Here is a 24,671-nt window from a genome sequence, read left to right as displayed (position 1 = left end):
TTTTAAACACTTGTTTGCTGTCGTCAAATTTCCCTTTCTCTTTTCTTCTTTTACTTTTGAAAACAAACTCTTTTTCTTTTTAAAAAGTCATCATGAACTTATCCAAGTGTAATTTTGTATCTTTATAACGAGAGGGTTTAACAACTATATGATTGTTTTAATCTCATATGACAAACTTCAAGCACACTCAAACCGACCCTCATTTTAGTGACGGATTGGATATGTACAAGCATAATCCATTTCCTATTTGCATACAACAGAATTAGAATAAGGAATTCGTTCATATACTTATTATTTAATTTCCTAGCTTAGGCTACCATATCTCGCGTATTAAATTAAATTATTTGTTGATTATCAATCATGTAAACCTCATGTTTTCTTGGTCCATTTTTTAATTTTGACTTGTGTCCCCAAAATACGTCAATATCATCCTAATCACATTAAATTAATGTTAATTTTATAATTTATATTCGGGACAAATTAAATCAAAACTACAATAACAGGGGTTCGAAACCTGTTGAAAGCATTTGTGGTAAAAAATAAGCTGAACCTTGAGCGGAGATTACTAACACCATCCGGGTGGGGGACACTTGTGGTATTTAATAAAAAAAAAATCAATATAACCATTATTTATTACATGAAAATTGTCTCGCGGGACAAAAGAGAGAAGACCCAGAATCTCACAGCGGTCGCGACCCAACAGTGGACGAGAGTGGCCTTCTTTCTTCTTCACTAGGCGCCGGTAGACTAACAGACAATACATGCCAAGCAATGCGGAGCCTACGACGCCGTTTCCACATTCATTCTTCTTCTTCTTCTTCTTCACATCGCATTTTGTTTGCACTACTTACAGGTTCGTTCCCATTCCTTCATGTTTTCGATAATCAACAGCAGCCTTTACATATCGTCATTTATGAATAAACAAAGGTTTCAATTACGAATATATATATATATATTTTTGTTTCAGTTCTTGTATCACAGGCGCTTCAAGCAGCCTCGCTCGTGGCGCCGAGATCCAATTGCTACGCTTTCGATAACTCTAGCCGCGTCGTCGATTTTGTATCCTTACGCAAAAAATTACTGTGGCTTGTTAATTAGTATGATTTCACAATAAAAATAGCAATGCTTAATGCTTAGTTTGGGTTTGATTTTGTGTGAAATTTGTTCTCTCTTAAGCTGTTAACCAGAGTAGCTGGATTGGACATCCGTTTGAGTACGACGGGAAGGTAATTTCAATTTCAATTCTGTTACGGTGATAATTGAAATTATGGTGCACATATGTTATGAATTTTAATAGTTCTGTAAAATTTCATAATTAGCTCAGTTCATACTCAGATTCCAGAGGTATCGCTTACTCATAAGTTTGTTTGGGATGATACAGGACTCCGACTTGGTGCTTCGATTTTGCAAAGATGTGGAGAGTAGATCACAAACGGTAGTCCATATCACCATGATCTCAAGTACTTTACCATTTGCTTTTATTTTTATTTTTTATTTTTTATTTTTATGTTCATTAATTTAATGAGCCTGTATTGGAAAGTTCGTATGTATATAAGCCATTCAGTAGTATTTCATGTAAAGCTCCTGTATATGCTTATTCTATTAGCTTCGTTGCTGCATTGGCTGTTAAGTTGCCACATTAATAACATATGAGTAAATTTCAGTTTGTGTTCGATTAGGTGTTTTTGTTTGAATTTGCTCATTTTCATGCAGGGATATGTAGATTTTGGTCGATTTGATAAGTTCAACTACTTTGTTTCTGGTTCAGGACAGGTTGACTTTGTTCAAGTGAGCTTCCTTTTTTTGGTTGAAAATGATACTACAGTTCGGTTTCTTTCATGTAATAGGAAAATGCAGTTGTCATATTTATCTCTATTTCTGAATGTATATAGGGGTTTTATAATGGCGACCTGGCGAATTGTGAGCACAGTTATGATAAATTGGGACGAACAGCTCAGGTTGTTTTATGCTGGAAAACTTCCACCCTCTAGCACCCTTATTTCTTTCTCCTGGAAGTTTTCATATATATATATATATATAAATATTTGGCAATCACTGTCATTCCACTTCTCTCATAATTCTTTTTTTATCTTCTTTAAATTCAGGTAAACATCATATGTGGAAGTTGTTTAAATGGCCAATGCACAGGTTTGTGTACCTTTCACTTCTAAGTTATATGTGCAGTCACCATTTATACTAGGAATTGATATGCCCCCTTTTGAACTCTGTCTTTGGTTGAATGGACAGCAGATAATATAAGAAAATTCTATGGAGACCATTAACAAATTGGAACCGTTGCGATTAAAGGGCCACTTGTTAGTAAGGTGGTGAGAATAATAAGTTTAAGTGGAGAAGGCGATGAGTTTCAGGAATAAGATTTAAGATATGACTAGGTCACTAGAAGAATTTTTGCAAACTGTTTCATCAAGAAAGATAGAGCACTAGAGAGGGAGAGGAAGAGAGAAAGCGGAAAGAGGAAACTACAAGTAACCCTGATATTTCATACCTAATTAAAACACTGATAGAAGGTCTCATTGCTTCATCCTGTTTTCTATCAAAAACTACTTACAATTTTTTTCCTCCTCAAGTTACATCTCTACCATTAATATTGTACTGCCTCTGACTCTGTCATTTTCAGTAATCTAAGACTGATTCTTACTATTGTTTGTTTTCAGGTGGACTTGGATGCATCTGCAATGTCAATTATGAGTCGAGTTGCAGGTCTTTTGAATAGTACCTTGATTTCCACTTTATGTTGCATTATAATGAAATGTGGTGTTAAATCTCTGTTAATTGAGTCAATCATTGCATGCTGGTGTTGGGATAACAGAAATGTTTCAATATAGGAGCCTTCATTTATTATGAGACACTCATGTTTCCCTGATTCTGTTTCAATTCCTAAATGTTTCAGAGTTTTTCTCGAACTAGCTATTCCATGCGAGAAACCAGGTCCACAAGTATTTAAGGGCTTCACTGTAGGTTTCCATCCACGGTCATGGGAACTTGTAAGAATTGTTTTATTCTCCCTGATGTATATTAGTTTTCCTAGGCAAAAGTAAATTATTTTCTGAACTTGCAGGTTTATGATGGCATGACTCAATTAGGCTATGAAAAGTCTCACCATGAGTTTAGGTATAGGAATTATTAAGAGTTGTTTTGCTTCATTTAACATCCCTTTCCCCTACCCAAAAGAAAATGTAGTATCCATCAATCTAAATAAAGTTTGCATTTTGCAGCTTTGGGACTGAGCAGACACATGTAACGCTTTATATGACTGCAATTGCTTCCCTTTCCACTTTGGTGCAAAGACCTATTATTAAGGTACTTGAATTCCTTATACTTTGATGCATGGGAAACCATTTATCATTGAATAAGTTGGTCCAAGTATGTATCCTTTGTTTAATAAAATATCTGCAGGTCTTACCAGAAAATGGTCTGGAGGTTAAGGTATCAGGGTCGGGAGCAACTGGGAGCCCTCCTACAACTTTGTCACCCACAATGTTAAATGTTGATTGGAGATGTAAGGGTATCCTTTGCTGCAGTGGGCTTTGATATCTGTTACAATAAAGTCTTCTTAGTTTCTTTTTGTAATTTTCAGGTGAAAAGGCTCGTGATACTCCATATGAAGTTAATATCACTATCCCAGTAGAGGGTTACGAGCCCATCCAGTTTTTTCTTGCCAAACTGTGTGGTAGGCTCATACTGCCGTCACTGTTAACTACTGCCTTCCCTCTTAATCCTTACTCTTCTGAAAATCCCTGTTTCAAATTATGGAGAGACATAACCAATCTTAATAGAACAAGTTCTGAAGATGCAATGTAGTACTTCATATTAAAGCTATCCTTCTTGCACTAGAACTTGCTGGTGAAACATGATTGGACTGTGTTCACTGTCTACCAATTAGGAATGAGTCCCTCAATAATGTCATCACTCTCAGAAATTATTACATTCAAGTTAAATGGCCAATAAGGGAAAGTGGAGACAAGGAGTAAATTTGTTGGAATTGAAAACACTAATGGTTTGAAATACTATCAACTGAAAGAGCTTGGTTCGTTCAATTTTGCAGAAAACAGGCAGAACCAAAATGGAGACAGTGCACGAGGATGGGCTATATTTGGGGTGTTATCCTGCATGTAAGGCAGTTCCTACTGAAAATTATAGCATTGATAAATTGTAGGAATTATGTATTATGTATTTTATCTGAAGTTTGATTTTTCAATGAACTGTCTTGGATCAGATTCGCTGTCTCATCGACCCTGTTTTGCTGTGGAGGATTTATTTACAAGACTCAAGTTGAAAGGAAGGTAGGCCCTTTTCTATGGCTTCAAAGTCTTGGATGGTTTCCGAATTTGCAGCTTTTCATCATGGTCTCAATTTGTATGTCCTCAATTATATATTTCTATTTGATCACATGCAGCGTGGGATTGATGCATTGCCGGGAATGACAATTCTATCCGCTTGTTTAGAAACTGTAAGTATACATCACTAACACAAATATTCCTTGTATTCCTTTGGCCCATTTTCCATGAGGCTCAAATTCTTTGGGACAAAAAAACCCTGCAAGATGCTTCAGTTTTAAATTGAAAAGAAACCTTGCAAAGCAAGGGAACTGAGTTATGAAGCAAATGGAAATACTATTTGCCACGTCCTCTGTAGACTTTCTAATGGTGTTGAATGTGGGGGGTACAAAAATAGGTGAGTGACGGAGGGCACAGCTACACCCGACAAGAAGACCTTAATACTACTTTTGCCAGTGAAGCCTCTTGGGAACGCTCTTCTGCTTCTAGTCAAGGAACATCAAGGCCGAACGAAAGAAAATACGGTGCAATTTGAACGTTACGAACTGGTGAGCCACGGCTAACTTGTATTAGTACATGAAATGTGAGGGTTTTGAAGTTATACAACCTGTTTGTCTTTTGACGAGACCAAATTTCATAGCATGTAATTTTGGATGTTGTAATCTCAAGTTATCAACTGAAATCAATATAGATCTCTTGCTCATTAATTTGTCATCTGCGACTTGGAAAGCCATTAGCAAAGTTGCTAGCGATATGCGAGCTATGATGGCATATGCTCATTTCTTTGAGGCCTGTAAGATGTCACTTGCAAATTTACAAATGAGGAATCAGATCCTTAAAGGAGTTGTTCTCCAACCCCGCCTATAATAATATCTTTTGTCATATTTGGATCGTCCAGATTAACCTAATATTCCCGTTATCATACTTGATTATAATTTAACTTTTCTATATGCCTCCGCACGCGTTTAACACACAACGACAATTTATTTACTAATATTGTAGATCCTGAAGTCAAAAAGCTACAAAATAAAGGAATCAATGTCAATTCATGGATAGTAGGGAAAAGAAAAAGAACAAGAAAGAAGACAGGAGATGAATATTAGGTGTAAAGAAATGTTGAAGGGCAGTCGCCTATCCAAGTGGACAACTTTCAGTTGTTGATACGTGGGGGGCGCATGAGCTTGCATCATTAAAATCCATACAATGAACATCTAGAAGGCCATTAACATTCAATGTGAACGTTTAGGGGAAAGGGGAAAAAGTGCCCAAGTACGAAGGGTTCAACCCTAATTTTGTGGCTTGCTCTAAGATACCTTTACAGACATTGACAATATCAGAAGCTCTGAGTCATCTAGTTTAGTTTGGGTAACTATATACTCTGTCAAACATAGTAGTTGAGTCTGCTCCTACTCTCTCTTTATTGTCATCACAAAACAATTAACAAAATGTTGACCTGCTTTTGTCCCATATGGAATCAGTAGTCAATTGCAATGCTGTAATCCAATAACACATGGGATGGTGGAATGTTTGCTTAACATATTTGACAAGAATTAACCAACAAAATTTGGAGTTCATTTTGCAAGTTACACAAGGTTTTTTTTATAATTATTTTTATTTATACAAGCGATATTAGGAGAGGGGAGAATCGAACCTGGAATTGCATGTGCAGTGATAAATGTTCTTAACCATTTGAGCTAGTTTTAACTTGAGAAAAGAGTGTTAGAAGAACCCTGATGTAGAACTCTGGCCAAAGTTCAAATCTTCTTATTAATCTTCAATACATGGAAAATTACATTAATGGACCTTCCAAATGCTTAATAACATGTTATTCTAATTGGAATTTTCTGAGACCAGGATCTAAATGAAGGTGGGATATTGTTGTAATCAATTAATGTAAAGTGCCTTTAACTGATGATCTAAAGGCCCACTGTACTGATATTTTTTCTATGTCAAGGATGCTTGGATTATAAGCCAAAAAGGTTTGTTCTTCTATAATCAGCTGATTGAGCTTAGACCTTGTATTAACATGATGATTAGTGACCCCAAAGCATGAAAGCTTTGTACCAACTCCAACCTTCTCTTCTGATCCTGTCTATTGATGTAGCTACCGATAGTAAGTTACCAACTCCAGCTTCTCTGTACCTCACTCTTCAAAGTTGTGTACAGTCTCCTCTATAAATACTCCCTAAGCCATCCCAACATTCATCAAAGCAAGTCCTGGGGAGAGCTTTATTTTCATTTGACAATTTCAAGTCTTCTTCTTCTCTAGGGGTCTTACTAGACTTGAACTAAGAGTACCCACACAAAAAAACATTATGGCTCAGTCTTTGAGCTTCCTTCTAGCTCTTTCTCTTCTTGCCTTTGTCCCACTTTGTTTATGTGATAAAACTCTTGGTGGGTATCTCTACCCACAGTTTTATGACCACTCTTGCCCTAGAGCAACAGAGATTGTAAAGTCTGTTGTTGCCAAGGCTGTTGCAAGAGAAGCTCGCATGGCTGCCTCTTTGCTTAGGCTGCATTTCCATGACTGCTTTGTACAGGTATCAGATTATAAAAATCAGCCGATTTGCTTCTAGTTAAATATTGTATCAAATCATTCTAATGCATCTCATTTGATAAATAAAAAAAGAAGTTATGTTAACATCTTATGATTGAGGTACTTAAAATCATGTTGCCAATTTTGAATGCTGCAGGGTTGTGATGCATCAGTTCTGTTGGACAGCAGCAAGAGCATAATCACCGAGAAAAGGTCTGTCCCGAACCAGAATTCAGCTCGAGGGTTCGAAGTAATCGATGAAATCAAGTCTGCATTAGAGAAAGAGTGCCCCAACACTGTGTCCTGTGCTGACATTTTGGCTCTTGCTGCTAGAGACTCCACTGAGCTAGTAAGTGTTACATTTTTAGCTTTGTAAGTTGCATGGTGTAAGAACCCAAGCCTAAATTCACATATGCTGACTATAAATTGTTGCTGCACATTGCAGTCTGGGGGGCCAAACTGGGAGGTTCCACTAGGAAGAAGAGATTCAAAAGGAGCAAGTTTAAGTGGCTCCAACAACAACATCCCTGCTCCAAACAACACCTTCCAAACTATTCTCACCAAGTTCAAGAGGCAAAATCTCAACATTGTTGATCTTGTGGCACTATCTGGTAACATTGCCAAAAAAAAGCAACATAGTTCTTCATTATTTACTAAAAATAAAATTTACCGAAAAAGCTAACATGCCCTGAGCTTTGTGTTTCTCAATCAGTTTTTTAATTTCCATTGATATGCAGGAAGCCACACCATTGGAAATGCCAGATGCACCTCATTCAGGCAGAGGCTTTACAACCAGTCAGGCAATGGCTTAGCTGACTTCACCCTTGACCAATCATATGCAGCACAGTTGAGAACCAGGTGCCCAAGATCTGGTGGAGACCAAACCCTGTTTTTCTTGGACTTTGTTAGCCCAACAAAGTTTGACAACAGCTACTTCAAGAACTTGTTGGCTTCCAAGGGCCTCCTGAACTCAGATGAAATTCTTATCACAAAGAGTCAAGTGACAAAGCAATTGGTTCAACAGTATGCTGAGAACACAGAGCTTTTCTTTGAGCAGTTTGCCAAGTCCATGGTTAAGATGGGAAATATTTCCCCACTTACAGGATCAAGGGGCGAGATCAGAAAGAGATGCAGGAAGATCAACTCAATCAATCGGACTGCATGATTTCAGGGCCACTAAAAGTTCATATGTAGTGTGTGTTTTTCTGCTTTTCCAAGTTATTTTTTTTCTCTCTTTCCCAAAATAAATTCTGATTGTAAAGCTTGATGTGGCTATTATATTGTAGACATCCAGTGATGCAAAATTAGTGCTTGTTGTGTTTTCATGGAACTTGTACTATTTTTCATCTTCAATAATCTTTAAAAGCTTCGATTTTAGTTAACATCAACAATCTACACCTTCGTTTTTTATTTATTCTTTGTAACACAATGCAATAATGAGTCTATTCACAAAGCTGAATTTGCTTTTAGTATTATCTCAAACCAGAATTACTAAGAGAATCTCCAAAGAATATGTCAAATTGTCAGGTTATTTTGACTCATCTTAATGTTCTTTTCGAAACAACAATGAATTATAGACTCAAATTAGAGCTCCGAGCCCAAACTTACAGAAGTTAAATTTTACTGTTTCTGAACTTATTAGGCATGTCAAACTGTACGATAATTTTACTATTTCTGAACTTATTAGGCATGTCAAACTGCTCCTCTATCGTACGTCTCTTATCATCTTTCTACGTACGTCATTTTATTGCACCTAATGAGGCTTTGGAGTTGGGACTAAGAATTGAGAGACATGAAGCCTACCTTTGATAATGATAATGCAGTCTGTCAAAAGATAGGAGAGAAGAGAAGTTGCTTTTTGCACAGATTCCTCAAGGCGTCCATTGGACAAAGTTTCAAGGTTTTATCTATCATCAACATTCCATCAGTGATCCTATAATCATAAAAAAATTTCACATTCCCATCCAAAGAATTAGAATAATAATGGAGAAAAAAGTGAAGTTCTCGGAAGCATGACCGGAAGACAATCGTAGTGATTTTTCTAAAGACAGATCCTTGTCAACAAGTTTCCCTTCACCCTTAAGATGCTCCATTATTGGTGGTAACGTTAAAACATTACTTAGCTATGTAAAGTGTCGTTTGTGCTGCTTCTTTTAAGGCAACTATAGGGTAGGAGTAAGAATAGCAAGGTGTTGCTTTCTTTGAACATAAAGTAATCTTCTCTAATGAATACAGGCCATAAGACAAAAATGACTTAATTTGCTCCAATAATGCATGGTAGAAAAACCAATCAGTGCGAATGACACGTTGTGCAAAGGAGTTTGAGTATGGTTCGAGGGTTTTCGACAGAGATCGAGCAAAACCTCAAGTGATTATATCTCTAAATCTTTAAATAAATAGAGAAAGAAACTAAAAAATCTTTACTGTGCCACTAAAAAGTTTAGTTTTCCAAATTTTCTTAATAACCATGTAATCTAATATGTGAACATGCTATAATCTTAAAAATTAGATATGAGTATTCTGATTAACTTGTTGTGATTATATCTCTAAATCTTTAAATAAATAGAATAAAAAAAAATTCTGTGCAAAAAAGTTTAGTTTTCCTTTGGGCCAAGCTAGGTTCAAGGCCCAATAAATGGATTTGGGCCCATCATCCATTTTTGTCCGAAGTTCAGAGACCTTGGTGGAGGGCAACTTAAGCCTTCGTCCCCGTATAGAGTTTATGCCTGCAAGCGGTCACTCACACTCGCGCCATACCAGTCACACTCTTCTCAGCTTCAGAAGCCATGAAAGCACCAAGCTTATGCTAACCTAATCAGGACCACAATGCTCAGATAACATCCCCGATTGCCTGAAATCACACCCCCAACCCCAGAAAAATGAGATATTTACGGTTCATTTCCCCGCATTTTTCTCGTATTCACAAAACCCTAAACCCCCAAAGCCCTCCTCTATCCTCTCTCCAATCAAAGTCCCAGATTAGTTCTCATTTCGTGTGCAATTACACCACCGCTGCACCGGAGCAACGGCCACCTCCGTCCGAGACGGTATCGGCGATCGCGGATGAGATCTCGGCCCTGACTTTGCTCGAAGTCTCGGACCTCACGGAGGTTCTGAGGGAGAAATTGGGCATAAAGGAGATGCCAGTGATGGCGATGATGATGCCGGGGATGGGATTTGGCGGTTTGAAAGGCGCCGGCAAAGGTGGTCCGGCGGCGGCTAAAGGCGAGGAGAAGGTGGAGAAGACGGCTTTTGATGTAAAGCTCGATTCTTTTGATGCTGCAGCAAAGATCAAAGTGATTAAGGAGGTGAGGACGTTTACGAGTTTGGGGCTGAAGGAGGCCAAGGACTTGGTGGAGAAGGCGCCTACGCTGTTGAAGAAGGGGGTTACAAAGGAGGAGGCAGATTCGATTGTCGCGAAGATGAAGGAAGTTGGTGCCAAAGTTTCTATGGAGTGAGGTAATTTGGGAAATTTTTTGCTTATACGTTTTGTGAATTTGAATTTGATTGTGTGGTGTGGGTTGTAGTGTGTGTAGTTTAGTGAATGAGGTTGGCAACAGGAGCTAGCTCTCATTGTTTTTTGGGGTTTGTTAACTCAGAAAGTTTTCTAGTAATCTGGTTTAGAAATCCCTGTTTTGGTCAATATGATTAACAAAGATGTTGGGAATGGGGCACAAAGCACATTAATGAAAACTCCGAGCTAGTCTTAGGCATTTTGTTACTTATGTGTAAAGGTCACTGAAACTTCCGAGCTCCTATATAGGCACTATGAGTTTAGAGTCATGTCCTGTGTTCGGAGCTGCTAATCTAGGCACTATTTGGGGCTTTATAGCATGACATTGTTGGGGATGACTTGGAGGATGTCAGGGAAGAATCAGAAAGAAAATCTGTGTTTTAACTTGCAAACTAATATGAGTTGGTGGTTTGTGAGGTACATCATTGGCAGTGGCCTATTAAATGACTAATGGGCAGAAATATGCAATATTTCTATTTTAGTGTAGAATGATATTGATTGTCTGGCTGCAGCACACATAAATGTGTGAGCGGTTGTATATGCATCAGTTTTGCGGTTAAACTTGAGTATCACCTAAGTAGCCTCATCATTGTCAATGTTTTCTGGCAATCACCTTTGATAGCACTCGTTAGCATTGCACCGTTACCACATTTTCTTTCTTGTTCAATGCAGTTATGCAACTTGAATATCTGATGGTTTATATTTTTTGGTGACTTTCCAGGGGGAGAGAAGAATGTAGAAGTTCAACGTTCAGGTGGCAAATTGTTAAAAAATGTAGAGTAGCAAATTAGTGGTTCATCACACTGGATGTGCAATTGACATAGTCTCATAGAAGACTACTGGAGATCTTCATGATGCAAAGCAATCTTTAGTAGAACTGCTTTGCTTATCTTTCTTCGAGTTAGAATAATGTATTTGCGGAAGCTTTGTTTCATTTTTTTTTAAACAATCAATCCTTTCAGTTACTTCATTACTTTTACAAACCAACAGTTGTAGACCTAGCATTTTGATAATAGGTTCACAGAGTTGAGGTTTATGATATGTACTTTGCATGTTTCTCCAAACCAAAGATATTCTGACTGCCAAGAACATTTTTACAACTTGACCTTGATCCATGTCTACACCGCAAATTATAACCTGATCCAACCTAGAGAAATGCCATTGACTTTGTAGACCTTTTCATGCTGCAGTGAGCTCAACTTTGTCCTGTTCTTGAACAATGTCTGCAATCTGGCAACCTTCTCGAAGTGATCACAAAACAAGGCTTTTCAGTTTGGGCATTCCCGAATGCCCACAGGGTAACAACATCTTTGAACTTTAGGCCATGATGTCGAACAAAATATCGGCAATAAAGCTTATGATTTTTGCGAATTTTTGTGGTCATGAACAGCATACTGTGCTCATTATCAGCAATGTCTTACGTTGTGACCCAGATGCCTTGTGTAGGATCTTCATTACCATTCATCAATGGGAAGGCGTGTTCTTCTGCGTCACACTTCTTCATCTCTAATGAGAACATCGCATCAGATTTTGTCAAGTGTCTCTCAAAAGGCGTGCTGCATATTTGAATCAAGTGTTGGATGCTCGGGACTGGTGGAGATCAGGAGGGACATACTTGCAAAATCCATGGCATGAACCTAATTCTAGTTCTGGCTGTTCTTGTGTTGCAATGGTTTGTTGGGATTGTTGGACTCGTGGAGCTGCATGTTCTTCAAATTGAATTGAGAGTTGGAGGCTCGGGATTGGTGGGAAATCACGAGGCACATAGGTTCCAATTCCATGGAAAGATTCTAGTTCTAGTTGTTGTGGTAGTTGAGGCGTGCCTTGTGCTGCAGAAATGGCTTATTGGGCTTGAAGGGCATATGAGGCTGCAGGTTCTTGAAATTGAATTGAGGTTTGGAAGCTTGGGAATGGTCGGAGATGACGATGAGGGACAGAGTTGTGAATTCCATAGTATGAACATAGCGCAATGGCTTCTTGGGCTTGCAGGACATGTGGAGAACAAGGTTCTTGAAATGGAATGAAGTCATGAGGAGGCACATAGTTTCCACAGAACCAACCTAGTCCTAGTTCCTGTAGTAGTATAGGCATGCCTTGTTGTGCTGCAATGGCTTCTTGGGCATGCAGGGCAGCAGGTTCTTGAAGGCTCGGGACTAGTGGGACAGCATAGTTTCCATAGAAGAAGGAACCTTGTTCTGGTTCTGGTTGTTCTTGTTCTTCTTGTTCTTCTTGTGTTGCAGCAATGGCTTCTGTGCCTAGTAAGAATGCTTCAAATTCTTGGATTTTCAATGCTAGTTGCTCATTTTCTTCTGCATGCCCATCTTCTTCCAACTCATCATCAGAATCCAAAAGCACGTGCTCTATGTAAGAAAGAGCTTTAGCCATGTGTTCATCATCATGATCATTAGCCATGCCTGGCCTGGTGCTGTTTCCTGAAGCCACTTTTATGGTTTCTTGTTTCATGAGCTTTCTCACAAGAGGAAGTCTTCTTGGGAGATTTTTTTTTTGGAGAAATGGGAAATGGGAAATGTGAAACGGGAAGTGCTTTCTGTTTCGTCACCTGGGCTATATAGATATCTTTCGAGAAAAATTGAACCCAATTTCATTTAGCTTTGGCAATGCAATTGGAACCCTCGTTGGTGTCTAACTAACAAATTGGTTTTGATGCAAAAATAAAGTAGAGTAAACAGTAACACCGTAAAATCCCATCCACTAAACGAGATACGATGAGTCAAAATCTAAACACTTACAAACGACGCCTTCCCCGACCTGACCATTTTCCTGAAGTTGGCGCTACAAGAACATTTTGCAAAGGTGGTCATTTTTTCATTTGGCTATCAAGTAGTTCATAGAAGATAGGACAGGACCGGATTATAATTGTCATCAAGTTTGCTTTGCTTTGCTTTAATTTGATAACTTTTGATCAGAAAGATGAGCCAAATTATGATATATCTTGCATATATGTCCACTCAACCCAGAGCTTCACCACCATTACAAATACCAAACCAGAAAGCTTCCTGTTTCAAGGGAATTTGCAATAACTATCACTTCAATGCATGTGCTCACTCACCTGTCTGTGACATGTCTGTTTTAAATTTAGAGAATTTTTCTTCTATGTGCTTATGTTCATAACTTTTTTCTGTCTTTTCAAAATCATATTTCAGATGCCTTAAGAACCATAATGGGAGAGGAAGAGTGGGCTGCGCTTTATAAAGATGTTCTCTCCAGTCTTTTTCAGGTATGTTATTGTTTATGAGCTCAGCATACACACATTCCTTGTGCTTGTTCATCTGCGGTTCTGCTCCATATGTGGGTTTATTAATAACACAGCATTTCAACTCTACCTAGTAGTGTGTTGTAGGATTATTGAAGCAGTGTATATACTAGCATATTTCAGAAATGGGAAGCTATCTTGTTAATTCACTATTCACTACGTTTTTATTTCATGTCTTCGACACTTGTTTTCATGGGGGAATTTTCGTTTAGTTTCTTTGTCCACTTTTTTATGTCATCACCTGGAGAATTTGGAATTCTTGCTTTATTAAATTTACTTACTTGAGCATATTAAATTCATGAAGATATTCATCTGTGAGAAGTCTTAAGTGTTTTCACAGCTACTGTAGTGTAGATCATCATTTGTTGAAACTTGAATGGTAATTTACGTCTCGTTGCTTTTTGGTTACATCTGTTCAAGTTTAAGAGTCTGCTAATCAGACCTTGGATTGAGACTCATTAGGCAAATTAACCAGTCTGATTACGAGGTCTCATGGTCTATTTCTTTTGGCACAGAATTCAGTTGACTGTGCAGCTTTGGGGGCATCATCTAAAATCTGGTTTGATTGATAATGAACGTTATAAGAGATCAAGTAGCTACTCTTCTATCATATCCATTCTGAACCAAAGGAATACCAACTGCCAGGAACATTTTTACATCTTGAACTTGATCCATATGTATATACAATACACCTCTAATCACAACTTGATCCAACTTAGAGAAATGTCATTGACTTTGTTGACCTTTTCATGCTGCAGTCCATATCTCAACTCTGTCTTGGTCTTGAACAATGTCTGAGTTTTAAAAAAAGGGCAGCCTTCCCGAAGTGATCACAAAACATAGCTTTCCAGTTTGGGCATTCCTGAACGCCCACAGGGTTGTTGAGATATCACCGAAATCCCTATAGTTTAGGTTGATTGATTTACAATTGATTCTTGTATAAGATCTTCATCGCCATTCAACAATGGCCAGACATGCCTTTCTACGTCACATTTCATCAGCTTTAATGCTTGTGTTGTCACATCATAGTTTGACAAGAACTTCTGAAAAGGCTTGCTGCATATTTGAATCAAGTTTCGGAGGCTTGGGACTGGTGGGAGAGCAGGAGGGACATAGTTGCCAGTTCCATCGAATGAACCCAGTTCTAGTTCTGGTTGTTCTTGAAATTGAATTAAGCGTTGGAGACTCGGGATTGCGGGGAAATCCGAGGCACATAGGTTCCAATTCGGGGGAAAGATCCTAGTTCTAGTTGTTGTGGTAGTTGAGGCATGCCTTGTGCTGCAGCAATGGCTTCTTGGGCTTGCAGGGCATGTGAGGCTGCAGGTTCTTGAAATTGAATTGAGGGTTGGAAGCTTGGGAATGGTGGGAGATGATGATGAGGGACAAAGTTGTGAATTCCATAGTATGAACCTAGTGCAATGGCTTCTTGGGCTTGCAGGACATGTGGAGAACAAGGTTCTTGAAATGGAATGAAGTGATGAGGAGGTACATAGTTTCCACGGAACCAATCTAGTCCTAGTTCCTGTTGTAGTATAGGCATGCCTTGTTGTGCTGTAATGGCTTCTTGGGCATGCAGGGCAGCAGGTTCTTGAAGGCTCGGGACTAGCGGGACAGCATAGTTTCCATAGAAGAAGGAACCTTGTTCTGGTTGTGGTTGTTGTTCTTGTTCTTCTTGTGTTGCAGCAATGGCATCTGTGCCTAGTAAGAATGCTTCAAATTCTTGGATTTTCAATGCTAGTTGCTCATTTTCTTCTGCATGCCCATCTTCTTCCAACTTATCATCATAATCCAAAAGCATGCGCTCTATGTAAGCAAGAGCTTTAGCCATGTCTTCATCATCATGATCATTGGCAATGCCTGGCCTGGTGCTGTTTCTCGAAGCCATTTTTATGGTTTCTTGTTTCATAATCTTTCTCACAAGAGAAAGTCTTGGGAGATTTTGTTGAAGAAAAAGGGAAATGGGAGGTGCTTTCTATTTCTCCACTTGGGTTATATAGATATATCATATATCCTTCCATCATTTAGCTTTGGCAATGGAATTGGAACCCTCATTACTTAGTGTCTAGACTAAAATCTGTTATAACCAACTAACATGCATTAACAACCTTTTATCACAAAAATTTTTAAAAAAAAATTAATAAAATAAAACAGAGTAATCACCGAATCAAAACACTTCCAAAACGACACCGTATCCAACCTTCCACTTGAAACGACGCCGTCTTTCGCATCTGACAGCACTCAAGACAAGACTCAGAGGCAAAGCCCACCTCGTTACTCAGTAGTCGTTCATCATATAACGCCGTCGTTTTAGGATTTCAAATCGAAACCGCCAGGTCTTGTACCGGTAAGCGATTGCAGAGAAAAGCCTGTTGCTTTCAGAACCCAAGCTGCAGAGCACAAGGCAACAGTGGTGGTTTAAGACCTGCCGGCTGCCGCTGTAGTCGGAAGCATCAAGCTTTTGAATCTGCCGTGAAATTCAAATGTCGTCGGCGTCGCAGTGGCAGTGGGAAACTGCCACCGCCGGCGCCGTCGCCGGGTTCGCCACTGTCGCTGCGATGCATCCTCTAGACGTTGTCCGTACGAGATTTCAAGTCCACGATGGTCGAGTCTCCAATCTTCCAACTTACAAGAACACGGCTCACGCCATTTTCACCATTGCTCGATTGGAGGTATATGCATATATCCTCGGTTCACATTGTCAAAACCCACCTTAGGGTTTTTGTTGTTGGTGATGATTTGGTTCACATTGCTTTGTCTTGCAGGGCTTGGGAGGACTCTATGCAGGCTTTTCTCCTGCTGTTCTTGGTTCCACTGTTTCATGGGGCTTATATTTCTTCTTGTAAGTAACAATGTATGGGCTTTTAGAATATATGCCTTCAGCTCCAGTGTAAATTGAATTTTTTTACTTGATGAATGTTCCTGCCACGCATACCAATTGATTCTATCTTCGCAATGCAGTTGTAATTGGGTTTTTTTCATTTGGATTTTTGTGTTTTTTGTTTTTTCGGTCTTGTTTGCTGAAAGATGTTACGAATTAAACAAAATCTCTGTATTATGTAGCTATGGAAGAGCGAAACAAAGGTATTCTAAAAATAGGGATGAGCAGCTGAGCCCTGGTCTTCATCTCGCTTCTGCAGCAGAAGCTGGAGCTTTGGTGAGTATTCTGCAAACGTTGATTGAAAAGACATTAATCGAATTTTTTTTTCTTCTGAAACTGTTATCTGATCCTGGTGGTCGGTTTTATTTGCATATGGCACAGACATGATTCCCGCACTCTGCATCCTTAGGTTTCCAATTTTTTGTACTTTGAAATCAAGACACTTGTTGAAAATTTTAACGAAAATATCTGGTTAGTTAAAAGAATCCTTGAATATACCAGACTCCCAGTTGAAGGTTAGCACCTTCCTGAATTTGGTGCTATAAGTACATTGTTCTGAAGGTGGTCATTTTTGTCATTTGGCAAGTGTTTAGAGGAATATAACTCCATTTTCTGTTCCCTTCTAATATTTTTAGAAGGTAGGCAGGATTTTAGCACATGGTTACCTATAGATGATAGCAACCTTGTGATTTTGTCAGGTTTCTTTGTGCACAAATCCTATTTGGCTTGTAAAAACAAGATTGCAGCTTCAGACTCCTCTTCATCAAACTCAACCATATTCTGGGTTTTATGGTCTGCTCCATATCTTACTTTAACTTGATAGTGATGCCTGCAATTAGTTTTTTTCATGCTAAATATTACTTATTTGTTTATTTATTTAGTTTGTGCTGAAGATAAACTATCCCTGATGTAGACTTCTAGAATTTGACTCTTTTATAAGATTGGTTTTCTTGGTTATCAAGTAGTTCATAGAAGATAGGACAGGATTATAATTGTCATGAAGTTTGCTTTGCTTTAATTATATGTTTTTATCAAAAGCCAATAAAGATATCAAGCATACGTGTTCAGTCAACCCCAAACTTCACCACCATTACAAATACCAAACTAGAAAACTTCCTGGTTCCAGGGAGTTTGCAAAAGCTATCACTTAAATGCATTTGCTCAATCACCTTTGACATGTCTATTTCAGAGAATTTTTCTTTATGTCCTTATGTTAATAACTTGTTTTTTCTTTTTCTTTTTAATCATATTTCAGATGCCTTAAGAACTATAGTGAGAGAGGAAGGGTGGGCTGCGCTTTATAAAGGTCTTCTTCCCAGTCTTTTTCTGGTATGTTGTTGTCTATGAGCTTTTTCTATGGTGGTCTGTCTTTGTTTTCTTGCACAGATGTACAGTATAATATTTAAAGATCAGAAAATAATGACTCTCTCTCTCTCTTAATCATATGGAACAATCAATATGGGTATATCACTTTATCTACAACTAACAACTAACAAAGAAATATTTGGTTTTCCTTAATCATTTTTAAGAGTTGTATAGAGGATTTGGGGTTTACTGTGTTTTCTTCCCATGGACACTTAAGAGCCTCTGTGTACAGCTTCTAACCATCACTAAAAGAATACCATGGTCATGATTTGTGATGTTATTCAAAGATTTTGGACACTTAGAGTTAATCCATGTAAAAGGAAACTGAAGAAAATTGCGAAAAATTTGTAGTGGGAAAATAAGGTGGGGTGTCTTACATATCTGATGATATACACTGCTGAGTGGCGAGATGGAAATGCTTCTGGAGATTATTGTGTACTTCTACACTTTAATTGCATTTGAAGATTATAAGTGCATTATATTATACACATGCATCACTCATGCCAAAAATCTGTTAGCCTTTCATGCTTCACAACTTTGCAGCTTACAGATCTTCGTGTTGTTTCAGCAGGTATCTCATGGTGCTATTCAATTCACAGCATATGAAGAACTCCGTAAAGTAGTTGTTGACTTCAAGTCTAAAAAAAGCAGAAGGCATTCTGGAAGTGCTGATTCAGTGTTGGTAATTCTCTGTTCATGCAGTTAATGTTCTGTAGTAATGGAACTATTTTAATCCATAGATCTTCTTGTTCTGGAATTCTTAATCTACATTCCCATTTCACATATGGTTCAATACAGAGGTCCCTTTTGGTAGTTGGTAAATTTATTCTCTAGTCAATTGTCTAGTATTTACTGCACCAAATGAAGAATCCCAGGTTGGTGCGGAAATGTGATTTGGTAATTGGTGTACAAATTTTTGTATATGTACGTATGGGCTTGTAGATGTTTGGCAATAACATGAATCAGATTATAGTACGTCTCTTCTTCTCACTATGCCTGTTTTTTGTTCATGATTGAGGAAACACACATACATTCCTTGTGCCTGATCATCTACTACATATATGGGGTTAATAACACAGCATGTTAACTCTACCTAGTGGTGAGGTGTAGGATTATTATAGAAGCACGTATACTATATATTTTACTAATGGGAATCAATCTTATCAATTCACTGTCATTTTAATTTCTTTTCTTCTACACTTACTTTCATGGGGTTTTAGCCAACCGTGGTTTAGTTTTTTTGTCCACTTTATTGGTTTAGTTTTTTTGTCCTGAAGAATATGGAACCTTTGCTATATTGAATTTACTTGTGGGAGGATATCAAATTCATGAAGATGCATCCGGGAGAAGTCTAGGTGTTTACACAGCCACTATAATGTAGATCATCTTTTGTTGTATGGTAATCTACGTTTGTTGCTCTTTGGTTCCATCTGTTCAAGTTTAAGGGTGTGCAAATCAGGTCTTGGATTGAGCTCATAAGGAAAATTAACCAGCCTGGTTACGAGGTCTTATTGTCTATTGTTTTTTGCACAGAATTCAGTTGACTATGCAGCTTTGGGGGCATCATCTAAAGTTGCTGCCATTCTTCTATCATATCCATTCCAGGCATGCATAAATATATATTTTTGGCATTGATGTAAAATTCTTCTAGATGTTCATTTCATTTGTAGATTATTATGTGCTTGTGATGACTTTTTTCTCTCTTTTCTTTTTTCAGGTGATGCGATCTCGATTGCAGGTATATCCATAATGTTTTCTCTATATATGGTCTCAATATATAGAAGTTTCCCCAGTCTGAAACAGTCCGAGCTTTTATTACTAAAACCCTTCAGCATAACTTTTGAGATTCTACATGTTTTATGGATTTTGCTCGTATTCCTTATTAATGAGATTTTTCTCATTTTGTCAGCAACGACCTAGCAGTGAAGGAATTCCAAGATATATGGATAGCTGGCATGTGATAAGGGAAACTGTACAGTAAGTACGAAATTTAGCTTTCATATGATGCAAATATCTGGAAATAATTTCTTTATGCAAATCTCTATCTGATTCGATTGGTAATGAATGTTACAAGAGATCAGGTAGCTAGATGGCCTTTCCTTCCATGATATATATCCCCTTCGATTTTTCTTTTTCTTTCTTGTCTTAGGATGCTAACCTTTCCTTCTTTGTTGGGGCTGTAGGTTTGAGGGCGTTAGAGGTTTCTACAAGGGAATCACCCCAAATCTTCTGAAAAATGTTCCTGCTGCTTCAATAACATTTATTGTATACGAAAATGTACTGAAATTTCTAAAATTTGCTAGAACGAATGAGTAAGGTCTCCTTTTGATCCTCAATTTTGAGCACTTGTTCTAGCTACAACAACGACATTATTTGAGGTTGGAAATGTGGTAATAAGATGTGTTGAAAGGTATATTCAACAAAGCATTTCAGTTGTGAAAAAGAGGAAATACAAAACTCATTCAAAGTGGAGGAAAGTCCTATTATGTCGAAAATTTGCACAGGAAGGAAAGAATTTCGTTGGAGACTTCTTGAGCCTTCTCTTGGTGGATAAAATGGTGGCCATCTAAAATCACGACTTCCAGGTCTGGCACAAGACTCTTGAGAACACTTCCTTTCACATATTCCCTTGTGCCCAGAATTTCAAAGCCAATGTCTTTGTCACCTACAATCAACTTTGCTGGAACACTTATCTTTGATCCTTGCCATGGTCCCATGAGCTCCCAGTACCTGTTTCCCATTTTCAAAATTAACAGATGTAAAAGATTAGCCAACTTACATCAATAAAGCTCCTGAAAGCAAGACAAATCAAATTGGGATTTTCTTAAAATTCAAAAGCCATTTGAATATTCTTCGCAGTTGACTTGTCAATTAAGCTAGCTAACAACCCACCCCACCACCAAACCAAACCGCGTAGAAAAATTTGTGCAGGTAAACTATAAATTCTTCAATTTGTTAAAGCTGATACGATATGATATGATCCTATTTCTACATTTTTTATGGCCAAAATCCAAATAAAATTGGGGGAATTTTGGGTTGTTAGTTGATGTGTCGACAGACTCTGTACTTACAGCTCAATTGTACGGAAATAATTGAGGGCACCAGTGAAGCCAGATTCTTCGAACTTTTCAGCATAGACTTGGAGGTCCTCCTCAGAAATCCATAGTGGCAACACAGCTGGTGTCTCCAAATAATCAATGATCTCCATTCCAGGAGGAGATACCAAATAATCTGTCTTGTTGTACAGCAAGAATTTCTTCATCACTGTCAAATAATCATATCTTGCAAACGACTTTTCTGCTCTTCCTGGTTCCTACCACCATACACAAATTACAAATACAATTACACAAACACATAACACAATTGCTAAGTGGAAGAACATATTCATGTCTTGACTAAAAAAGAACCTGAAACTGATAAACGTAACAGCCGTCACCAAAAATTCGCCTCACAGATTCAGAATCCCTGGTGCTTGAAGATCTTTCAAAGTATGGAGCAGATAGTGCAATCAGGGCCTTGACTCTGTCAGGCCTGAACAGGCTCAGATGCCAAGCTGCAATGGCTCCAAAGTCATGTCCCACTACAAATGACTTTCAAATAAGAGAGACAAACAATCAAAACAGTCACTATAAAATAAAACACAGAAGAAGAAAACAGGAAAGCAAGAAAAAAAACCTTTTGTTCACCAAAATGATCAAGAATGCCAATAAGGTCTCCAACAAGGTGTTGAATAGAGTAGGAGGTAGGACTCAGAGGAGAGTCAGTGTCACCATAGCCTCTCATATCAGGAGCAACAACATGGTAGCCATGCTTAGCCAAGTAACCAATCTGGTGGCGCCACGAATACCATATTTCGGGGAAGCCATGGAGGAGAAGCACAAGAGGGCCTGTCCTTGCTCTGCTATGTGCATCCATATCCCATTTGTCTTGATCCTTTGGTGAGTCACCTCATTCATCTTCTCTTCTCTTCAAATCTCAGAAAATAAAATTAAAATAAAACCAACTGGTGTGCTTAATGGTGTGAATGGACTGGCTTTTTATAGCTCAATTATATATGTGTAATTAATATGAGGAAAATGATTTGGCGACTCTCTGAATTTCAAACAGTCAAAGATGAGAACTTTGAAGCAGACCAAAGGTGAGAGTAACGTATCAAATTCTCCAAAGCTATTCATGGTGCAGAAAGGTACAATTTTCTTGACCTGATTGCTGTTCTTATTTGCTGGATGGTCTCAATTAACTTTTATTGGTCTTCTCTATTTCTTAGTTTTCATGTACTTGTTGACAATTCCCGTGGTTCCACAGGAAACTAAATATCAGTGCTTGACAGTCTCCTCTTGATTATTTTCCTGGAAACTACCATCTACCATTATTTTTATTTTCTTCTTTTTTGGTGTGTAAAATTGTTAATAGTATATGGCTGCCTGCTTATATGGTTTCGTATGTTACTATTGCAACCCATCTTGTGCTATCTTTCCGTCTGCGTTTGGTTAAACTATTTGTAAAAACAAAATTGTGTAGGTGTAGAATTATCTTTCAAAAGTTTTTAGTATTTTAAGTACAAATTAACAGAAGGATTTGGTTGTATTGAACTGCAGCCAAGAAATATGAACTATTTTCTTTGTCTCAATCTATGAATTTTTTGGCTTTCGTTACGGAACAAGGCCTATACCCTTCACCAAATCAACAAGTTTGAATGCAGCCTACTTACAATTAACAAAATCTTTGGTTATGATCATGTCACTGATAAATTTAAAATTTTCCAAAACTTATTTTACAAATCCAGGTGGTAGTTAATTTGGCATGCCAAGTGTAATTCCCCATATCAAAGAGGCTATCACATTAGGTTATAAACAGAATTTCTAAATGCCTTAAGAAGAAGAAAGAACAAACCCAAAGCACAGAAAATCATCCAACCCTGATACAGAACAAAGAAAAGGATGGTTCTAATTGAACCCCATATTGGTTCAATGTACCCCAAAAACCATTTGGGATTTATTCAGAAGCACACTAAACAATTTCATTGATCTACAGGATGTTCACGCAGGAAGGAAAGTATTTGGCTGGAGACTTCTTGAGGGTTCTCTTGCTCTATGAAATGGTGGCCGCCTATAACAACCACTTCAAGGTTGGGGACAAGACTCCTGAAATCATCACCTAGCACATATTCACTTCTTCCATCTGACTTAAAGCCGAAATCTTTGTCACCAATCATGAACTTCACAGGTACCGTAATTTTCGATCCTTGCCAGGGTGCAAGAAGCTCCCAACTCCTGTTTATCACAATCACTCGTATCAGTCAACAAAACAAAAGGACCAAAAGGTACTGCAGACCAACATGGGTGAGTTGGTCTGTTGTATTGGCCAAAGCCTGCACAGGTGAGCTGGCTGCATTTTCCTTAATAGAAGGCTTTTCTTTCCTTTACCTTGTATTTTATTCTGGCTGAAGGCAGGGAAGAGACTTGGGATTCAATTTCATGTGTTATCAAAGTGAAATGGGGTTATTATCCTTATCCTATATGTTAATAGAATAAAAGCTTGTGATTAATTAAGTATATTAGAACTGGAACAGAATAAGTATCTTTGCATATGATGGTTGTACCTAAGGCCTAGCTTGGAAAGAGCATCTTTCCAGAAAGGAAGAACCAAGTAAATTTTCTACACACTTACAAGTCCATTGCACGATAGTAGTTAAAAGGACCAGTGAATCCAGATTCCTCAAATTTTTCAGCGAAGACCCGGATATCCTCTTCAGTTAGCCATGCTGGCAATGCTGATTTTGTGTCCAGGAAATCAATAAATTCCATGTCCGGAGGAGCTATCATGTTGTCGGTTATCAGCAAGAACTTCTTCATCACCGTCGTGTAGTCATACCTTGCAAACGCTCTCTCTGCTCTTCCTGGTTCCTTCTCAGCCAAGAAACCATAACTAAAAGTGACACACACATACACATATACATATGCATACAAGAATTGTGGAGAGAAATTAAGGAGGTACCTGGAATTGAATGACATGAGTCCCATCTCCATACAATTCTCTGATTGCTTCTGTAGTTTTAGTTGTTGGAGATCTTGGAAAGTATGGAACAGATAGATTTACCAGCCCTATCACTCTATCAGGCCTAAACAAGCTCAAATGCCACCCAGCAACCGCTCCCCAGTCATGCCCCACAACATATGCCTTCTCAAACCACAAAACATATAAGAATGTCAAAGAATCCTTAAACACCTCACTGAAACATAAATCATGACATGAACATGTTCATAAAAATTCCTAAACAGAACAGTTTTATAAACTTTTTGTTTAATTGGGGTTGGACAAAAGCTTCTCACCTTCTGTTGACCAAAATGGTCAAGTAGGCCGACAAGGTCTCCAACTATGTGTAAAATGGTGTAGGAGTTGGGGTTGAGAGGAGAGTCAGAGTCACCATAGCCTCTCAAGTCAGGCGCCACCACATGGTAGCCATTCTCGGCCAAGTGGTTGATCTGGTGGCGCCAAGCATACCAGAGTTCTGGGAAGCCATGAAGCAAGAGAACAAGAGGACCTGTTCCTTTTTCTGCTACATGCAGCCAAATTCCATTGGTTTTGATCCTCTGGTGATTTACTTCAACCATGTAATCCATGATCTCTGTACAAGTCCTCAAGTCTCACAGAGAGAGAGAGAGAGAGAGAGTATGTTCAATGGCCGGCAGTGATGATCAAGGTGCTCTGTATATAATTTAATTAATGTACGTTGAATAAAAAGGATGGCGTAGTTGGTGGATTTGGGGGCAATAATAGTCAAAGATGATGAACATCGTATTAGA

General features: G+C 38.3%; 6 protein-coding genes and 1 pseudogene across 11 annotated transcripts; 4 read left to right on the top strand and 3 right to left on the bottom strand.

Annotated features, from left to right (window-relative positions):
- The first annotated feature begins 636 nt into the window (after positions 1-636).
- On the top strand, positions 637-5,005 carry LOC103340144 (G-protein coupled receptor). 3 transcript variants are annotated; one of them, XM_089043433.1, is made up of 17 exons: positions 637-853; positions 968-1,059; positions 1,188-1,226; positions 1,382-1,460; positions 1,724-1,788; positions 1,893-1,958; positions 2,106-2,148; positions 2,676-2,721; positions 2,912-2,975; positions 3,080-3,132; positions 3,237-3,321; positions 3,418-3,520; positions 3,599-3,691; positions 4,067-4,133; positions 4,238-4,304; positions 4,418-4,471; positions 4,696-5,005. In XM_089043433.1, exons 1-17 carry the CDS (start codon positions 772-774, stop codon positions 4,831-4,833), a joined length of 1,236 nt encoding a protein of 411 aa, XP_088899559.1. In that variant the 5' UTR covers positions 637-771; the 3' UTR covers positions 4,834-5,005. The 3 variants fall into 3 exon arrangements, with proteins under 3 accessions (XP_088899559.1, XP_008241743.2, XP_088899558.1); XM_008243521.2 differs by having other exon boundaries at positions 638-853; positions 1,382-1,435; positions 1,714-1,788; positions 2,912-3,005; XM_089043432.1 differs by having other exon boundaries at positions 638-853; positions 2,912-3,005.
- A 1,490-nt stretch (positions 5,006-6,495) lies between these two features.
- On the top strand, positions 6,496-8,225 carry LOC103340145 (Peroxidase superfamily protein). The gene is made up of 4 exons (XM_008243523.2): positions 6,496-6,838; positions 6,992-7,183; positions 7,280-7,445; positions 7,572-8,225. Exons 1-4 carry the CDS (start codon positions 6,614-6,616, stop codon positions 7,997-7,999), a joined length of 1,011 nt encoding a protein of 336 aa, XP_008241745.1. The 5' UTR covers positions 6,496-6,613; the 3' UTR covers positions 8,000-8,225.
- Positions 8,226-9,536: 1,311 nt separating this feature from the next.
- LOC103340146 (Ribosomal protein L12 family protein) lies at positions 9,537-12,662 on the top strand. Its single transcript, XM_089042600.1, has 2 exons — positions 9,537-10,293; positions 11,070-12,662. Exon 1 carries the CDS (start codon positions 9,714-9,716, stop codon positions 10,290-10,292), a length of 579 nt encoding a protein of 192 aa, XP_088898726.1. The 5' UTR covers positions 9,537-9,713; the 3' UTR covers position 10,293; positions 11,070-12,662.
- Positions 12,663-14,793: 2,131 nt separating this feature from the next.
- Positions 14,794-15,528, bottom strand: LOC148914608 (uncharacterized). Its single transcript, XM_089042599.1, has one exon. The coding sequence runs from the start codon at positions 15,526-15,528 to the stop codon at positions 14,794-14,796; it is 735 nt and encodes a 244-aa protein (XP_088898725.1).
- FOLT1 (folate transporter 1) lies at positions 15,215-20,292 on the top strand. Of its 3 annotated transcripts, none has more exons than XM_089042598.1 (10): positions 15,215-16,291; positions 16,385-16,461; positions 16,683-16,776; positions 17,199-17,292; positions 17,756-17,829; positions 18,434-18,547; positions 19,399-19,470; positions 19,583-19,603; positions 19,775-19,846; positions 20,049-20,292. In XM_089042598.1, the coding sequence occupies exons 1-9, from the start codon at positions 16,103-16,105 to the stop codon at positions 19,844-19,846; spliced, it is 807 nt and encodes a 268-aa protein (XP_088898724.1). In that variant the 5' UTR covers positions 15,215-16,102; the 3' UTR covers positions 20,049-20,292. The 3 variants fall into 3 exon arrangements, with proteins under 3 accessions (XP_088898724.1, XP_008241750.2, XP_008241749.2); XM_008243528.3 differs by having other exon boundaries at positions 18,437-18,547; positions 19,775-19,842; positions 20,049-20,201; XM_008243527.3 differs by having other exon boundaries at positions 19,775-19,842; positions 20,049-20,201.
- LOC103340148 (epoxide hydrolase 3-like) lies at positions 20,252-21,888 on the bottom strand (annotated as a pseudogene). Its single transcript, XR_016122625.1, has 4 exons — positions 21,541-21,888; positions 21,273-21,455; positions 20,937-21,178; positions 20,252-20,595 (listed from the first exon to the last, which is right to left on the bottom strand). The product of XR_016122625.1 is annotated as an epoxide hydrolase 3-like (transcript).
- A 764-nt stretch (positions 21,889-22,652) lies between these two features.
- LOC103340147 (epoxide hydrolase 2-like) lies at positions 22,653-24,671 on the bottom strand. Its single transcript, XM_089042597.1, has 4 exons — positions 24,198-24,671; positions 23,863-24,045; positions 23,536-23,771; positions 22,653-23,138 (listed from the first exon to the last, which is right to left on the bottom strand). Exons 1-4 carry the CDS (start codon positions 24,486-24,488, stop codon positions 22,886-22,888), a joined length of 963 nt encoding a protein of 320 aa, XP_088898723.1. The 5' UTR covers positions 24,489-24,671; the 3' UTR covers positions 22,653-22,885.

Source organism: Prunus mume, linkage group LG8 (genome assembly GCF_029339155.1).
Source record: "Prunus mume cultivar Tortuosa linkage group LG8, ASM2933915v1, whole genome shotgun sequence".
Taxonomy (NCBI): domain Eukaryota; kingdom Viridiplantae; phylum Streptophyta; class Magnoliopsida; order Rosales; family Rosaceae; genus Prunus; species Prunus mume.
The sequence above is the reverse complement of the archived record's forward strand: the minus strand, read 5'-3'. Positions and strand labels throughout refer to the sequence as shown.

Coding starts and splice junctions, on each gene's coding strand:
- LOC148914608 (XM_089042599.1), bottom strand. CDS start 15,528: ATGAAACAAGAAACCATAAAAATGGCTTCGAGAAACAGCACCAGGCCA.
- LOC103340145 (XM_008243523.2), top strand. CDS start 6,614: ATGGCTCAGTCTTTGAGCTTCCTTCTAGCTCTTTCTCTTCTTGCCTTT. Junction 6,839..6,991: donor TCCATGACTGCTTTGTACAG/GTATCAGATTAT, acceptor TGAATGCTGCAG/GGTTGTGATGCATCAGTTCT. Junction 7,184..7,279: donor CTAGAGACTCCACTGAGCTA/GTAAGTGTTACA, acceptor TGCACATTGCAG/TCTGGGGGGCCAAACTGGGA.
- FOLT1 (XM_008243527.3), top strand. CDS start 16,103: ATGTCGTCGGCGTCGCAGTGGCAGTGGGAAACTGCCACCGCCGGCGCC. Junction 17,293..17,755: donor ACCATATTCTGGGTTTTATG/GTCTGCTCCATA, acceptor ATCATATTTCAG/ATGCCTTAAGAACTATAGTG. Junction 18,548..19,398: donor GAAGTGCTGATTCAGTGTTG/GTAATTCTCTGT, acceptor TTTTTTGCACAG/AATTCAGTTGACTATGCAGC.
- LOC103340147 (XM_089042597.1), bottom strand. CDS start 24,488: ATGGATTACATGGTTGAAGTAAATCACCAGAGGATCAAAACCAATGGA. Junction 23,772..23,862: donor CTCATGTCATTCAATTCCAG/GTACCTCCTTAA, acceptor TTGGCTGAGAAG/GAACCAGGAAGAGCAGAGAG. Junction 23,139..23,535: donor TACTATCGTGCAATGGACTT/GTAAGTGTGTAG, acceptor TGTGATAAACAG/GAGTTGGGAGCTTCTTGCAC.
- LOC103340144 (XM_089043432.1), top strand. CDS start 772: ATGCGGAGCCTACGACGCCGTTTCCACATTCATTCTTCTTCTTCTTCT. Junction 1,789..1,892: donor GACAGGTTGACTTTGTTCAA/GTGAGCTTCCTT, acceptor GAATGTATATAG/GGGTTTTATAATGGCGACCT. Junction 4,472..4,695: donor TATCCGCTTGTTTAGAAACT/GTAAGTATACAT, acceptor GTACAAAAATAG/GTGAGTGACGGAGGGCACAG.
- LOC103340146 (XM_089042600.1), top strand. CDS start 9,714: ATGAGATATTTACGGTTCATTTCCCCGCATTTTTCTCGTATTCACAAA.